The sequence below is a fragment of the Acartia tonsa genome, chromosome 12 (genome assembly GCF_053477335.1).
Source record: "Acartia tonsa isolate MP-2025a chromosome 12, ASM5347733v1, whole genome shotgun sequence".
In the NCBI taxonomy this organism is placed as follows: domain Eukaryota; kingdom Metazoa; phylum Arthropoda; class Copepoda; order Calanoida; family Acartiidae; genus Acartia; species Acartia tonsa.
The window spans coordinates 34,296,854-34,314,770 of record NC_137271.1 but is presented as its reverse complement, the minus strand read 5'-3'; the positions used below and the strand labels follow the sequence as shown (position 1 = coordinate 34,314,770).

General features: G+C 32.7%; 1 protein-coding gene across 6 annotated transcripts in view; it reads left to right on the top strand.

The window, feature by feature from the left end:
• Positions 1-469: 469 nt before the first annotated feature.
• LOC145334295 (patatin-like phospholipase domain-containing protein 2) overlaps positions 470-17,917 on the top strand; it is a 37,908-nt gene continuing 20,460 nt past the window's right edge. Inside the window, exons 1-3 of one of the 6 annotated variants that reach the window (XM_080179691.1) lie at positions 470-859; positions 15,345-15,453; positions 16,289-16,349. In XM_080179691.1, the coding sequence (XP_080035817.1) occupies positions 15,355-15,453; positions 16,289-16,349 (160 nt within the window). In that variant the 5' untranslated portion in view covers positions 470-859; positions 15,345-15,354. Of the gene's footprint in view, positions 860-4,337; positions 4,875-13,341; positions 13,387-15,344; positions 15,454-16,288; positions 16,350-17,917 lie in introns of those variants that run through there. The other 5 variants (XM_080179693.1, XM_080179689.1, XM_080179690.1 and 2 more) reach the window with 5 other exon arrangements.

The following is a 17,917-nucleotide window of genomic DNA, read 5'->3' as shown; positions in this document are numbered from 1 at the left end:
CCCCAACCCTTAAAGTGCGTCTAGAGGCTTCTATAGGCACAGCCGATTGTTTAATACATGTGATCAAGTCTATAATGTCGAAATATCAGCTAATATGTCTAATATTTACATCGACATAGTGACCAACAAATATTACAATTATATAATGTTATTCTAATAATGATTATATGATTATAAATTATTATGTTGTTAAGATAAACAGCACAAAATTATGATAGGGTAATATATGACATGACAAAATGTCTTAAACAAACTTAAAGATAACGTGTTACATACCTTTTTTCTCTCTCTTTCTCTCTCTTTCTCTGTCAGTCTCACTCTCTCACTCTCTCTCTCTCTCTCTCTCTCTCTCTCTCTCTCTGTCTCTCTGTCTGTCTCTCTCTCTCTCTCTCTCTCTCTCTCTCTCTCTCTCTCTCTCTCTCTCTATCTCTCTCTCTCTCTCTGTCCCTTTTCCCGACCCTCGGGTTTTGTGTTTGTGTGTGTCTGTCTATATGTGTGTGTGTGTATGTATGTGTGTATGTGTGTGTGTGAAAAAAGTGTTTTAGTTAGTTATCGTGTTATATAACAAAATACACACACACACACACACACCCTTACAAACCAATACAAACAGACACACACACATATCCCTAGGACTTACAGCTGTTTTTTCTTTTATAGTGCGGCAGCGTTAGTGTACTTTTAGAGTTATCTATATACGCAATAAAAAAAAATAAAAAACGCAGCTTATTTAGTTAGTTAAAAAAAATACACGTGAATTTGAGAGATATAAAAAGTGTTTTTTAAGAAAGAAAATGTGAATAATTTATCAAGTGATTTTATAAGGGAATGAAAGAATTGTTTGTTGTTTTTATAAAAAGTAAGTTTTTTTATAGTAATCCAAATATGATTACTTGGATGTTGCACAATATTTTCATGTACTCTATTAATAAAGTGCAATACTCCCAGCTGGCTAAAATAACGTTACCCCACCACCAACCCCCTTTACCCCGTCGATCCCCTCCGCTTTCTACTGGATTAAAGAACTGACCAACCGATGAGATCTATATTGGCAAACTAAATTAGCGAAAAATTTTCCCCTGTCAATATATCCAAGTATTTGTTAATCGATTTTTAGCTAGATAGAACGTTGTCTGGTTTTAATTTATATATTTACAATTTCCTTGACATTATAAAAATATGTAGTTTATTCGACCCTAGCTTCTAGGAGAGGAAGGGGGAGGTCAGGTAAAATAACCTAAAACCAACCCAAGACATATACAGGGTGCGGCACATAAATCGAGACAATTTTTAAACGACCATGGCGCCAAAACTACTTGACCAATCAGGCCGGACGTTTGACCCCACTATAGAAAGCTTACGTAATGACCTATTAGCACAAAAAAATCTTTGGACGAAGATAGACGTGTACACCGAGCTGGCCGCGCATATGTTCAACAAGGCAGATTCCAAATGCGCCGGTGGTTTAATGCGCAAAATCACAAAACGTAGGGTCCGACAGGGAAGGAGTTGGAATCTTGACCCCAAATTTTGTGGGTGTCTTAGGCTCATTGAGACACACATTTTGGCGTGTTTAAATTCATTTTAGCTCAATCCTAGCCGAAATGAGGTCGATTTTTCAAGATTTTGAGCCTTAAGAAATCACAAACAATAGGGCCAGACAGGGAAGGAGTTAGAAATTTGACCCAAAATTTTGTGTGTGTCTTAAGCTCATCAAGACACGCATTTTGAGTACTTAAAGTCCACTGTAGCTAAATCCTAACCCAAATGAGAGCAAAAACATGGATTTTGTCAATTTAGCGGTTACTCATGTTCCTAATAATGTGGCCTTCCAGCAGCCCGATCTTAATTCAATGGACTTTTGGGCCTAGGGCTACTTTGAAGCATGCACCAATAGACGTGACAATACCACAAAGACCTCCCTCATTGCCACTATAAAGAAGAACTACGCCAGCTTGGACAGGTACAGTTTGACCTGGACCTGCCGGCGGTTGAGGAGACCTGTAGAGGCGGTGATTGAGGCTGGCGGCGATTTTGTTGAATAATCTACTAGTCATTTACATATTGTGCTTCCCAGTTTTTAAAATTCAATAAAATCTTTAAAATTGATGATTTTATGTTCATTTCTTTAAAAATTACAAAATGTCTCGATTTATGTGCCGCACCCTGTATAAAGATTACCTGAAAAGTACAATCCATTCGGATCAGCAATATCCGAGATCATTAGTATTAGACCAAAAGCCTTTTTATGCCAAAACTATCCCAAGGCTCAAATCTAAGAATGAAAAAGCCTAAAAAAATTAAAGGCCCTAAGTGAAGATTCCCATAAAAGGGAGAACTCTATCGGTTTAAGTATTTATCGAAATCTTAAGCTACAGACAAAAAAAAACTTACTACTTTATATAAAGGAATATTTGGTTCTAGATGTCATATAGTATTCTAATGTACAAACCTTTCTGAATATATAAATAATTTTTTTATGCTTATTTTAAGCCGCTCGTCAGTACCAATGTGAAGTTTCCCTGAAATGGAAAACGCAATCAGTAGTTTTCGAAATATTAAACTAGAGACAAAAACCTTACTACTTTATATAACAGGATGAGGACAAACATAAAACAAATTGTTGAAATAAATATCAATTAAGATAATGATTTCAAAGTCAAGGATTTTTCAATCATATTTCTCTTTTTCGTTATCTTAAAACATTTTATAGTGAGTATTCACGTCCCCATTAGTCCCAAAAGTTTAGAATAACGTTTTCTTATTCGTTGGCTTAACAAATTTGGGGACTTTTATTTAATTTTGTAAGTTAGTTTATTGAGTGTCCAAACGATTCAACGTCTAGTTGTAATCTAGGGAAGGGGTAGAAGAGTGATTTTGTGTGTTATCTTTGGGGATATACATTATACATCAATTAATCGGTCATTGTCTTATCCCTTTAGATCCCTGGTGAATTATACTGGATCTAAGTAGCCTTTTGTTGGCTTAAAAACTTTGGGTACTTTTCTTGAATCTTGATTAGTTGGTTAAAAAATTTTGCAACCAATAATTTAATCAACAGAGGGAGTTATTTGTTAATTTATCGTCCATTGTCAAATCCATTAAGATTTCTAAAAATAAAAGACACAATCGCCAAAAAAATGTGCGGAATTGAATGTACATCAAGTATTCTAATATGTTTATTTTTCGCATCGTTTTCCGCGGATAATAAGGTTAAAATGAAAATTGTAAAGCAATATCTTTTCTCTCTTTCTTTGTGCCTGTATTTTACTCCTTTTTTTTTCTCTTTCTTTTTTCTGTCTCTATTTATCTTTAACAGAAAACATTAAATTAATCATTTTCTTAATTACTACATACTACAGTTAGGGAGTTGAATCCATTTTTATAGAAGCAGAAATATAATCTATGATTATGGTTTGGACCCTCTAAAACTGTAATCTACCCTTCCACTTTCCCCTCTCTTGGTGAAGATATCTTCAACGCCGATACGATTTTTGAAATATAAGATTCCACTTTTGTCTCTCTTGTTGAAGATATCTTCACAAAGAGAGGCAAAAGTGGAATCTTAAATTTCAAATATCGTATCGGCGTTGAAGATATCTTCACCAAGAGAGGGGAAAGTGGAATCTTACATTTCAAAAATCGTATCGGCGTTGAAGATATCTTCACCAAGAGAAGGGAAAGTAGAATCTTACATTTCAAAAATCGTATCGGCGTTGAAGATATCTTCACCAAGAGATGGGAAAGTGGAAAGGTAGATTACAGTTTTAGAGGGTCAAAACCATAATCATAGATTATATTTCTGCTTCTATAAAAATGGATTCAACTCCCTAACTGTACTACGTAAATTTGTTATCATTAAAATAAAACAATTATTTCTTATTGTTTTTTATACAGTTTTTTAATTTAAATCCTTCACCCCCCAATAAAAAATCGTCCTTATATACTCCCCCCTTAACCTGTTCCAATATACCTTTTTCCCTTCCCATTATCTTCTCCACCTCCTCCTGTCTGTGTTAGCCCGTCGGTCAATCTGTAATTGAAAGATTATTTAGGACAAACAGGTTCCCAACTTGTAATTTTTTCAGAATGTCATAATTTAAAAAAAAGATGTTAAATCATTAGAAAACATAAAAAAAAACAAGTATACCACTCTAATGCTTTAACATATATTAAAAAAGAACTCTGGAGTATTTTAAAGTAGTTTTTGCAGAAATCTTCATAAATCTGTAAATACAAAACTTAGTTTAAGTTTTATTCAAATTCATCAATAAGAAAAAAAATTTATTTGAAACGGTCAAACGAGCATACTTCAATTAAATAGTTATTTCGGTACCAAAATTATTAATGTATGCTTTATATATAATGTTTTTCGTAAAGAAGATTATTTCTAACTTTTAAATGTTGGCAACCATGCCAAACAGTCAAAAACCATTTGTAATGGTATAGGGTTGACAGTTATTAGTTATTATACTTTGTGGTGATATTTATATACCTAGTTATAGTTATTTATCGCATTGTATTTATAGACAGCTTTCCGTGGATATTTAAATGAAAAATTATAAGATTAAAACCAGTTTTGGTGGCCCGGTCTATGAAAACTGGTATTAATTTTATGATTGTTATTTTAATATTTGTGGAAAATTGGCTGTAATACGAAGCTATACCTAATTTTTCAGTGTGGCTGAGAACCGGTTCGTATCCAGCGGATACTAATCGGTTTCGAAGCCATACATGAAAAAATATTATAAGTTAATTTGTGATTTTAAAAAAAAATAACAGGAAGAAATTGCTTTTTTCAGTGTAATTTGTAAATATAAATAAAAAGTGTAAATATTAGTTATGACCATATCTTCAATGATGGACAGTGAAACGTGAGTATTTTTATTAGTAGCGGAGATACTCTATAATTAAGATTTGTCCGTACGTTCGCCTGTTCATTTGATAATCGCTAGGAAAATAAGAGTCTGAATTTGCAAAATTTTCCAAAATTACCTACCTTTTATTGAATGATACTCTACTATCAATTTTTTCATAAAAAATTATTAGCTTTTTGTTGCTACGCTTTTCATGCATACAATTGAACTTGTTAAACTGTATTTGAAGATACTATCTTAAATGTTTTAAAGAATTGGCAAGATCATTTAAAGTTAAAAAGTACTATTAATTACCTTGTGTTTCGTTTAAAACTTAAGGGTTAAAAGAAGTGAAGTTTTTTTACCGTCTTATACATATACATATACTATGTATGTACTAGTGGGTTCGCCTTTTGGCTTTTTTTTTGTATTGGATGGGTGGTCCCCCAAATAATCATAACTTTTCGAATGTTGGAAAGGGGGATGTTTTTACCCTTTGCCCCTCCCCGCTTAATAAACCTGCTTAGAAACTAATGCATTTTTAAAACATTAGAGTAAGTTTTAAAGTAAGAATATTATACCTTCTAAGAAAATTCATATTTTGATGTTTGAATTTAGTTTAATATTAACAATGTTTTTATGCATATTTGAAAGCGAAGCTTTTCTATAATAAAGGTCTGTACGTCCAAACCTCAGTACAACAGGGAGGGCTAAGTAAAATAATTGTTTGATTGGTATAAAACTTACAACATTTTTTTCAATTCTATTTTGAAATCGTTGTGAATATGTACGTATATGTAGATGCTTAACCCAGACAACTACTGGATCCAGTTTTGGGGACCTTTTTCGTCTGCTAGCAAATTGTTTTCTGTTCTTTCGGCTGCGTTATTATTCCCAACTCTATTGGTTAATATTTAAAGACCAAATCGAAATTCGGCACATGGTCAACGGGTAGGGACATACAATTATTTAACCCCTTTCCCCTCCATTGTTTTACTATAATGAAATCATTGATTCAAATATCAGAGTTTCACTTTTATTGATATTATCATCCATGTTTCTAATGATTTTATGCACTATTAACTTTGTATAAATTATAGTTTAAAACTTAAATAGTACATAAACAAAGAATTTTTAATCTTTATTTTACAAAGAAAGTAATTTACTTCCTGTATAAATCATATTCATTTCCTTTTATATTCAAATGGTTCAGTGGTTTGCGAGATATTACTGGAGAGACAAACAAACATAAATTTACACAGCGTTATAATCTAAGACTTTTAAAAAAGGTTCCCATTGCTGCAATATCAGATACGCGACATAAATAGTAAGAGTAGGGGGAATGTCTTGGTCTTAAAAAGGTGCAACTCATGACCATGCACAGTTAGGATTTACAGACAAAGATCTCGTAATCAAAGAGTTGGTTGAATGTAGGACATTTGTCCGCTTATTCGTGCCTTCACTAATAAGATTATGTTCAGAGTTACACCAAAATAAGACCTAATTTAGGAACCTAGTAATAGTGTCTAACTTTTTATCTTTGTGACGTAACACAAATCCATTTCTTTTTAAGGGGTTTCCACTTTCCTTTCCCACCTCCCCTCTCATCCTTCGATTTTTGTTACGTCACAAAGATAAAAAGTTACACTATTACTAGGTTCCTAATTTAGAGGTTATCTAGGGTAAAACTGGTAAACATACAAAATTAGCGAGTTCCTATGCTAATAAACAAGAATGACAACATCCTATGTAGTAGCAAAGCAAGCATACATATACCATCGATTGACAAACGAACAAAGTGAGTTATAGACCAGTTGTTCATTGATCATAAAAAAGAGATGGAGTAAAAGAATGAGAGAAAGGTTATAGATATATTGTAAAACAAGGATGACAACATCCATAAAAGCGAAGCACTGAAACGGTAGGACAAACGGACATTAACACTTGTATAGTGTCTGAACTGAATAATTAGAATATAAAAGTATCAACAGAGTCGAAGCAAAGTTTAAGTAAATTTGTTGGAAAATTGCTTGATATAGGATAATGTTTATGGACATACTTACATTTTGAGGACTTGATTATAGAGTTGATTCGCTTATACTATTGTTCTTTTGTTCTTTGTTGTCCCAGGAATCAATATACCAAAAATTAGATCAAACGGATAACTAGATCACATAAAAATTTGTTGTTAAAAAAGTAGAAAAATCAACATGTTTAAAATGGACGTACGGACATTCTGGTGATGATTATAGAGTTGCTACGGTTTTTAAATCGTACCTAACTACTATAGGAATCATCATGCAAAATTTGAAATCGATAGGACAATTCTAACATGCCTAAATTAACGAATAAAAGCTATCTATCTCGGACGGACGTACGGACGGACGGACGTACGGACCGACCCTAATTATAGAAAAGCTTCGCTTTTAAAAATACATTTTTATTTTGTAAGCATTACTGAAGACTAACAGATATATATATACGGTTTGCCCGTTTGTACATGGAATCTTCTTTAAAATATTCAGCTGTCAATCTTAAACAGCGGCTGAGAAATTAACATTTCCTTCAGACCGTTTCTTACAAACAGACTGATGAATTATCCAGTAGCTTTTCTGCTAAAAATCGATGAAATAATTGTTAGATTCACTCTGAAAGATATGCTAATATGCTTAATTACTTAAATGTATTATTGATCAATAATCTAAAAGGATAAGACAATGGTCAATAAATTTATTACCATCTTCAATGATGATACACAAAATTATCCCTTCAGTAGTGTACAATTAGTGGTTTAAAGGTTGATACACTCAACTTAATGAATCAACCAATCAAAGTTAATTAAAAGTCTCATAAAATGTTAAGCCAACGAATAAGAAAATGTTAATAAAAACTTTGGGGACTAGTGTAACAAACAGTATATTGTCCCCTTCTTTCCCGATTATTGATCCACTGTTATCAGACTTAAATAAATGGATAATAACAAGGATGACAACATCCATAAAAGCGAAGCACTAAAACGGTAGGACAAACGGACATTAACACTTGTATAGTGTCAGAACTTCGCTTTTAAAAACAAAAGTAGAGTAAAGGGGAAAGCTTCAAATTTGTCTTGTGATGGTTTAAGGGTATTTTAATTTCAGATTCAAGTCTTAGGATAGTTTTAGGCTATTTTAATGTTCTTCCTCATATTTAAAACACTAAGCCCCCACAGCAGCTAAAAGTTTTTAAATAAATTAATAAAAAAAATAAGTTAAGTTAAAATTTATGAAAAAGTTATAGTTGTGTTTTTTTAAATATGATTTTGAATGATATTTTTATCTGTTATTTTACTTTTTCTTTGAAATAAATTTGCTGCTCTACATATATACATTATTTTCTTTGTATAAATGTATTATTCATTCAACTTATAGTTAGTAACAATTTTAAATATTATATAATCGTATTATTTAAATAGTATTTAATATTCTTAATAGGAGCGAAGAAAATTATACACTCTCCCCCCCCCCCCAAGAAAAAAAAATAGTTTTATTCTTATATTAAACTTGTCATGTATGGTGATTTCCCTGAAAGTGCACAGAACCCCTTTAAAAGGAGGGGGCGGAAGTGACACTTTTTGAAACCAAAACTAAAAGTCAAAAGAACTCAACTAAATAAAGAGTTACAGCTCTGAGATTTTGCATAGTAGTTGTTTTATAGAGGTACAACATGAAACTGTGAAGAAACGGTGGCGGAATCGCCGCTCCCGCTGAAAATCACCGTATCCCGCCGAATTTTTTTTGCACTTTCTCGCTAAAATAAACAATTTTGAATCAATTGAGACAAACTTTTTTTCAATAAAAAAAAATTCCTGATATTTGCACTTGACATTTTTTGAATATGTTGAAAATGTTTGAATATGGAGAAAAATCACAAAAGAAAATATATTGGAAATTTTATGAAAAAAAAATAAGTTTGACTCAGATGATTCCAAATTGTTTATTTTGAAGAGAAAAGGCAAAAAAAAAATTCGGCGGGAAACGGCGGTTTTCGGCGGGAGCAGTGGTTCCGGCGCCGTTTCTTCACAGTTCCATTTTGTATCTCTTTAAAGCAACTGCAATGTTAAATCTTAGAGCTGTAACTCGTTACTTAGTTGAGTTCCTTTGAGTTTAAGTTTTGGTTTCACAAAGTGTCACTTCCGCCCCCTCCCTTTTAACAAGTTTAAAAAAAAAAGTCAATTAATTGACCTACTTAGGCATGTACTGACATACCAAAGTTATATAATAGCTACGCTTATAAGACAGGTGCATTATGGAAATAATATATTCTATATTGCTATATTATTTAATATATTTCATATAGAGGGGCTTCAAACCTTCTACACCTACCCTACTGTTTTATTATTGGCGTTTTCACCATATAGCTAATATCCTAATTGGTTAAGATATTATTATCCACTGATCCGATAGAGCTCTACAGTTTAAGGAAGCCTAACATATGTAAACTGTAAATTATAGATGGTTTTAGGCTATTTTTGTTTGTATTCGAATTCACAGACTCTATTGCTATTGAACTTTAAAATGAAGACATCCGAATATAAAAAGTAGTAAGTTTTTTGTCGAATGCTAAATAGATGGTGAAATGCTGGTCTCAATTGATTGTACTTTTCTGGGAAGTTTTATAAATGTCTTGGGGTGTTTTTTTACTACATTCCTGGCCCTACCTGTCTTCCCCTAGAAAAAGGGGGAGAAGCAATTAGTATAACATAAATCAACAATCATTTACTAGATTGTGGAAATTGGGAGGTAAAATATCTTTCTTGTTATATCTTTCTGTAAGAATAGCTGGTTTAAAGGAACATTAGTAACCCTTTCTTTTATTGGAATTTACTAATATATGTTAATAATAATCGTAATATTAAGAAACTAAAATAATAATTACTAATATCATAATAATTTAATCCCCCAACCCCCATTTTCGATTTTAGTTTTAAAAAGAAAAAGTAAAATAAAATGGTGGAGGTTAAACCATATCGATTCATCTAAGACACAAAGAGTTCCTTTTAACTTTAAAAAAAAATTGAAAAAATTGAAAAAAGAGGGTAACGCCAAATCTGGAGCAGCATCCAAGTAATAATATAATGATAGCCATATATTTTATTAATTAAGGAAGGAATGTCAGACAGACGGACAAAGTGAAATAAAAAGTAGCTTTTCAACTAACAAACATATTTTTACCATATCTTGTTTTTAGTGTTTCAAGATTTTAAGTAGCAATGATAAACTCATAAAAGATATATTTTAAAGCGAACCTTTTCTGTAATTAGGGTCGGTCCGTCCGTTCAACCCTCCGTCCATAACGGTTGGCTCTTTTTGTTGATTTAGTGTTAGAATTGTCATATCGATTTCAAACTTTTGCAGGATGAGTGCAACAAATTTACTTACAATTTTGTTTATTAATATTTTGCTTATTCAGTTCTGACACTCTATAAGTAATTAATGTTCGTTTGTCCTACCGTTTCAGAGCTTAGCTTTTATGGGTGTTTTCATCATTGTAATTTATAATTATTAAGCTCCTATGTGAAATTATATAATGTAAATATTTTTATTATGCAATACAAAATCACGCAACCTTAGACCAAAGTTAAAGCAAGGATAATTATATCCATAAATAGCTCAGCAACACCGAAACTTTCAGTCATTTCGGACATTAATATGCAGGGATCTTAAGAGATAAGTCGATGGACTATAAATTTATATAAACCCTAATGATAAAAAAAAATACTATTAAGATTATTGGTTTAAAAAGTTAGAACCCCTTAATGAAGGTTTATATAAAAAAAACCTGAATTTTTAAGCCAACAATTGAGTGAACGTGTTTTCAAAATACTTTTACGAAGAAAGAAAATTATACTATATGACTGACTGATTATTGAACTCTCATTTTTAAAAGCGAAGCTTTTCTATAATTAGCGTAGGTCCGTCCGTACGTCTGTAACGGATAGCTTTTTTCGTTAATTTAGGCATGTTAGAATTGTCCTATCGATTTCAAATTTTGCATGGTGATTCCTTTAGTAGTAGGGTACGATTTAGAAAACGTAGCAACTCTATAATCATTACCAGAATGTCCGTACGTCCATTTTTAACATGTTGATTTTTTTACATTTTTAACAACAAATTTGTATGTGACCTAATTATCTGATTGGTCTGATTTTTGGTATATTAATTCTTGGGACAACAAAGTACAATATTATAAGCGAAGCAACTCTTTGATCAAGTTCTAAAAATGTAAGTATGTCCATAAACATTATCCTGTATTTCTGCAGTTTTTCAACAAATTTAACTAAGATTTTAATTCGACATTTATACATTTATGTTCCGATTTTTTAGTTCTGACACACTACAGGTATAAATAATTGTTTGTCCTACCGTTTCAGAGCTTCGCTTTTATGGATGTTGGTCATCCTTGTTATTGTAATTGTTGAACAATTGGAGGCAAAATTGTTGCTCTGTTGCAGAGTGGTTAGTTATGTAGTAGCTGTGAAACAGTTTCTATACAAAAGCGGCTGCGCCCATTTTGAGCTTTGTAATTGTATGGAGAGGGAGGGGCTAAAAATACGGTAAATTCATACTCAAATTTTATTATCAAATAGCCTTAAACCATCCCAAATTCCCAAATTGGTTAACTCTATCGGTTATGTGGTTATAAAGATCTTAAAGAACCAAAAAACACCTTACTACCATATAAAATAGACTAGCGGCTTCGCCCCTAGCCTCTAGGGGCTTCGCCCTATGAAGTAATGGGAAGTCAACCCTCCTTACTGAGATTTTACAAAAATTGTAAAAAAAAAAAATTTGGGGGGTGGTTTTTTTAGTTTTGGGGGGGTTGGGGGTGTCCCACCCCCCAAGAAAATAGCTTAAAACCACCACAGGACCAGTAGGTATATTCCCTGAAGAGTAGAGCCCATTCGGTTCAGCGGTTACCAAGTTCTTAAGCTTCAGACGGACAGACAGACATCGTTCTACTTTGTATTATAGATGATACAGTAAAACAGAAGTTTAATGCTACACTTCCCAATTCGTACCAAAGTGTTACAAGAATCATCATGCAAGATTGAAGTAGATAAGGCAATTTCAACATGCCTAAATTAACGAAAAGAGCTATACAATACGGACGTACTGACGGACCGACCTAATCATAGAAAATATTCTCTTTTAAAAACAACGGCAAAAAAGTACCTATGTATATATGCGGCATGTCAGTTATGTCGCATCTATGGCGGAGTGTGGACGTCTTGACAAACCTTATCCAGTGAAAGACTGAATTACTGAATTTTTTCAGTCTTACTTATGCAGTCAGCTCAAAATTAATATGGGCTGAATAAATGTATAAGAGCCCAGTGAAGCATAGAGTTGTGAGAATACTGAAACCATCATGAAGAAATTTCCACATACCAAAGCCATTCAATAAACGCCAGCTTTTTTTCAAATTGAAAAAATCTCTTTCCCGCCTAAGAAGATTAAATTTACACCTACCCTATACATACACCCTATCTACAAAAATTCCCCATCTTCCCTTAACCTGAGCCTACCTTCCTTCCCTCTAGTCTGACCGACGCACAATTCAAATTGGCGTGCTATTTGACACCAAACTCCACAACACTACAACGCACACAATGGGTAAATCTTGGACATTTAAAATAAATTAGGTTGGAGATGACTAATTTATTTTGACATAACTCCTGATTTTTCAGTATGAATCTCTTGGTTACATCCATGCCAGGCGTCAGCCGTTTTTATTTATGGATGAAGGGTTTCTTAATTGAAACTTTGGCGTCTTGCTGTCGACGAGTTGCAGTTTCCTGACACCTTCCTCTTCAAATTTCAAGTCATGGTAATACTGCAGAAGAAATCAGCACCGAGAAGCAATGACATTTGTCTTTGTGGATTATGTACATAGTGTAAAAAGTGACAGTAGTAAACTTCATTTGTCAGTGGATAAATATCTACAATAAATGAGGAAATATGAATCTAGCTGCTAAAACATTAACTTCTATCATCCATTAACTATTATATCATGATATTAACCATATTATAACCTATGTGTCATTATATTATATATGTTAAAACATTATGTTGCTAATAATCTCATAACTAACTTATCATATTTTTCGTTTTTGAACCTATCTAACTCACTGTGAGATTGTTAAACATTGTTATTAACTTACTGTACTAATGATTATTTGCTATCTGTGTATCATTTTGTTAGTTAATTGTTTGTATTTTTCTTATTATTTTTTATGATTTTTTCCATAAGTTGAATAAATCATTTTAACAACAACCAATATATGCGGCATGTCAATTTTTATCTCTTAATAATTCATAATCGATTCTCTGTAGAGCGCATTATCTCTATCTCTCTCCCTTTTCTGTCTCTCTCTCACACACACCCTCCTTCTCACTTTTGTTTATATTAAAGTGTTTTGCTTCTAATATAATGAGTTGAAAATCAAAGTGTTTGTTATTAGTTTATAACAAGACGTGGTGATAGAAAGGTCAGAAAATATTCTGTGATAACTTAACAATAACAATCATTTATTACTATGCGGTATTAATTCAAGATACTTTTATATAATTGAATATGATATAAAACTTCTAAAAATAGGGGGGAAAAATTAAAATATAAAAAGCCAAAAGTAACTGCAAGTTTTTTTTTGATTTTATTTCTTTTTTTTATTTTAACCAATAATAATTACACAACTAATTTTCATATTATGTAAGCTCCTTGTGAATTTTTATTAAATATTTTATTCGTAAATTAATTTGCTAACAAACAAAAAAATTCAATGACAAAATAAAACATATATACCAATTTCTTTTCAAATTGCTTGGAAGTTTTCAATTAACGATAGATCTTTGAAAAAAAAGTAGCTTAGTTAAATTTGTTTATTTTTTTAATGATACAATGTCTTAAAAGCATTTAGGGACTTCGTGATGTGAAAATATTTTTAGTAGCGAAGCTACTCTATAATTCACTTTGTCCGTCCGTCAGTCAGTCCGTCAGTCCTTCAGTCTGTAACGCTATGGGGGAAATGGGATTTACTCAGCTCCTATAAAAGATAGAATGCTGAAATTTTTTGACAACATTTCCATTATTAAGGAGCACAATTGACTATAAAACATCATTTGCGGTCGGACCGATTTTTAGCAGGTTTTAGGCTATTTTTATATTTTTCACATTTTTCTCCATATCTTCAGTGTATGGTCCGATTTTCAAAATTTTTTCAGTTATAGATATCAAAATTAAATTTCCCGTCTTTTAAAGAAGACAACCATGACGGCCAGACTGCCTTTTCAGCAGGTTTTAGGCTGTTTTTTTTATATTTTTAACATTTTTCTCCATATCTTCAGTGTTTATAGTCCGATTTTCAAAATTTTTTCAGTTGTAGATATCAAAATTAAATTTCTCGTCTTTAAAGGAAATAACCATGACGGCCAGACTGCCTTTTTGGCACGTTTTAGGCTATTTATAAATATATTTAACACTTTTTTCCATATCTTCAGTGTATATGGTCCGATTTTCCAAATTTTTAAAGTTTTTAAGGATTTAAAAATTAAATTTTTTGTCGTTTCAAGAAAACAACGATGGCAGCCAGACTGCCTTTTATCAGGTTTTTGGCTATTTTTATATGTTTTACATATTTCCCAAGATCTTTGTTTATTTTGATCCAATTTTCAAACTTTTATGGGATATCAGTATCAAAATAATTTTTCCCATTGTTATGATCGAGCATCTTTAATATAATTTACTTTGACCATCGTCATCATACAAAATAAAACAAGGTTTCATATTTATCTTATCCAATAAATCTATTCTTGATTTTAGTAAAAACCTTTTAAATCTACCTGTACGTATTCCCATCTACGATTTTTTGTGCTTCGCTACTTATGGATGTTGTCATCCTTGTTTTTATGATGAATAATATGTTTAGACTTCGATATAGATTATAAGTTTACATACTAAACGTTTAATATCATCTATTATTCTAAATAATTATATTTTATTTATATGAAGTACTAAGATTCTGTTGGGTATGGTTTTATGTTTTTTTATTTTTAGATTTTATTTTGGGATAATTTTTGCACCCTTCCTTCCCCTTTGAATGTAGAATCCCTAGATGCTAGGGGTGCATTCATAGTAAAAAAAAACTTGTAGATCAATATTTTATAATTAATAGATTGATACCACAAAATAGCCTTAAACCTGCCTTGAAATTTTAAAGGTTTACACAAATATTCCTGCCATTTCAGATATCATTACCATCAAATAAATAGGTTCAGAACTCAAACGGATTCTAAATGAAATAGCATAAGACCATGAAGATTCATTTCAAGCACAACACAATTAGTCCCTAGCCGGTAGAGCGTCAAAACTGCCACACTATACTAAAATATAGCCTAAAACCATTCTAATGACACATGATAGAAACTAACTAATATATTTCTTTTTTAGGGCAAGTGGGATGAATGTTAGTTTTGCCGGCTGTGGATTTCTTGGCCTGTACCATGTGGGCGTGGCTTGTGCCTTCAAAACATACGCCCCACACATTCTTCTTAATAAGGTATACATATATTTGCCTGTACCCATACTCCCCCCAATACTTCTTATTAGGGTATACCTATCTTTAACAATTACCATGTGGTCGTGGCTTGTGCCTTCAAAGCATACGCCCCCCACATTCTTCTTAATAAGGTATACATTCATTTGCCTGTACCCATACGCCCCCCAATACTTCTAAATAAGGTATACCTATCTTAGCCTGAACCATGTGGGCGTGGCTTGTGCCTTCAAAACATACGCCCCCCACATACTTCTTAATAAGGTATACAAGTCTTTTGCTCTACTATGTGGGCGTGGCTTGTGCCTTCAAAACATACGCTCCCAACATACTTCTTAATAAGGTATACCTTATCTTGGACTTTATCATGTGGGCGTGGCTTGGATCTTTAAAACATACGCCCCCCACATTCTTCTTGATAAGGTATACCTATCTTAGCCTGTACCATGTGGGCGTGGCGTGTGCCTTTAAAACATACATTCTTCTTAATAAGGTATACATATATTTGCCTGTACCCATAAGCCCCCCAATACTTCTTATTAGGAATTTTTTCTCAAAATTCGACAATTTTTATACCCCCCCCCCCCCCCCAGAAAAACGGCCCCATGGCCTGCCTAGCCGCGGGCGCTCGGCCCCCTAGCCTGCCTAGCCGCGGGCGCTCGGCCCCCTAGCCATATAAGTTTATAACTATAAAATTGAAAAAAATTTAAGAAAAAAAATCTTAAGAGGATAACGCCAATTTCTTTTAAGACAATATCATTTTTCGCCAAATATTTTAGATATACCACAACGTTGAAGGTTCAAAACCCAGCAAAAATGTAAATATTTATGATTTTAGATATCTGGGGCCTCCGCGGGTTCGATTGCGGCTGTCTCCCTCCTTGGAGATATTCCCCTTGGTAAGTTTTATTGCATAACACAATACAATCAACAGACAACCAGCAATTTCATTGAATAGCCTTTATCTGGAAGTCAAAAACATGTTTTTTTTATATCCTCATACTAAAGTAACAGGATGTCTGTGTTTGTGTGTCTGTGTGTCTGTACCGAAGGATCTCGCTAACCGCTGAACCGATCGGGTTCTCCTTAACAGGGTAGCTTCTCATAGGTCCCGGGAAGGTTTATAACTATTTTCTTGGGGGATGGGACACCCCCAACCCCCCCCCCCCAAAAAAATGAAAAATCCCCCCCCCCGAATTTTTTATTTTTTTAACTAAAATTAAAAATGAGGGGGGGCACCCCCCCAAAAAAAAATTTCGCCCTCCCTCCAAACTTTTTTTACTGTTTCTTTTAAAATCTAAAATAAGAAATTGGGTTATTAAATTCGACTCTCTCCTCCTCAAGTGCCCCTAGAGGCCTCTAGGGGCGTATCCGCTAGTAGTAATATAACTTAAAATAAAAAAAATGTAAAAATATTTACATTATTTATTTAGATATACTCATAGTATACACATAGTTGTGCCAATTTTTACGAATAAATCTGATGAAAAATTATCAACTTAAAATATCATTCTAGTTAATTCTTTCAATTCTTTATCAAAATTAGTAAAAACATATGTTTTTAAAAGTCAAAAAATCTGACGTCATTTATAAAGTTTTTATTACAGTGTTGTTTATGAAGTTTTAGTCTTGATAAGGTCTAGGATACAGGGATGGGATAATGGAGAATAAATTAAAGGAACTGAAAGGAACCCTCATTCTTACTGTTGGAGAAGTTAAAGGAAATTAAGTTTTCTTTTAGTAGTTAAAACCCCCCTGAAAGTCAGAATTTTTTACTTTTTAACAGACATAGTAAGGGATAGAATAATGGACTTTTAATTAAATGTATGTAAACATTGACGCATGACAAAATTACCCCCTTTTGTAAAGAAAATTAGTTTTTAAAAAGTTGAGCTCTACTAGCATAGAACCAACAAATCAAAATTAAGTAAAAGTACCCAAAGTTTTCGAGCCAATAATAGTTATTTCTCGCATCGTATTATAAACGGCTTTCCGCGGATATAAAATGTACAAGGCACGGGCCAAAAAAATTTGTTTTAATCTTATGATTGTACATTATTATATTCGTAGAAAGCTGGATATAATACGATGCTAGGCATAGTTTTTTCGTATGGATGAGAACCGGTTCCTATCCACCGGATTCGAATGAATACGAGAAAAGAAATTATTTAGTTGTAAACATTGGATATTTTACGGTCTTGTGTCCCAACCTTCTTTGTTATTTTTTAAGGATTGTTAATATATCCCTAAATTCATGAAACAAGGTGTAATACTGTAAATGGCGCATGGACGTTTGTACCTTTTTCTATGGCGTAGCTGCTTAAGAATAGTTTTACAGGAATTTCAAGGGAAAATACAATGGATGAATAATAATGTACATCCGCAATTGCCATAAACAGAAACTGCCAATTTGTACAACCCAATCAAGATAAAGGCAAAAAAACTATTGTTTTTAAGCCATCAAATA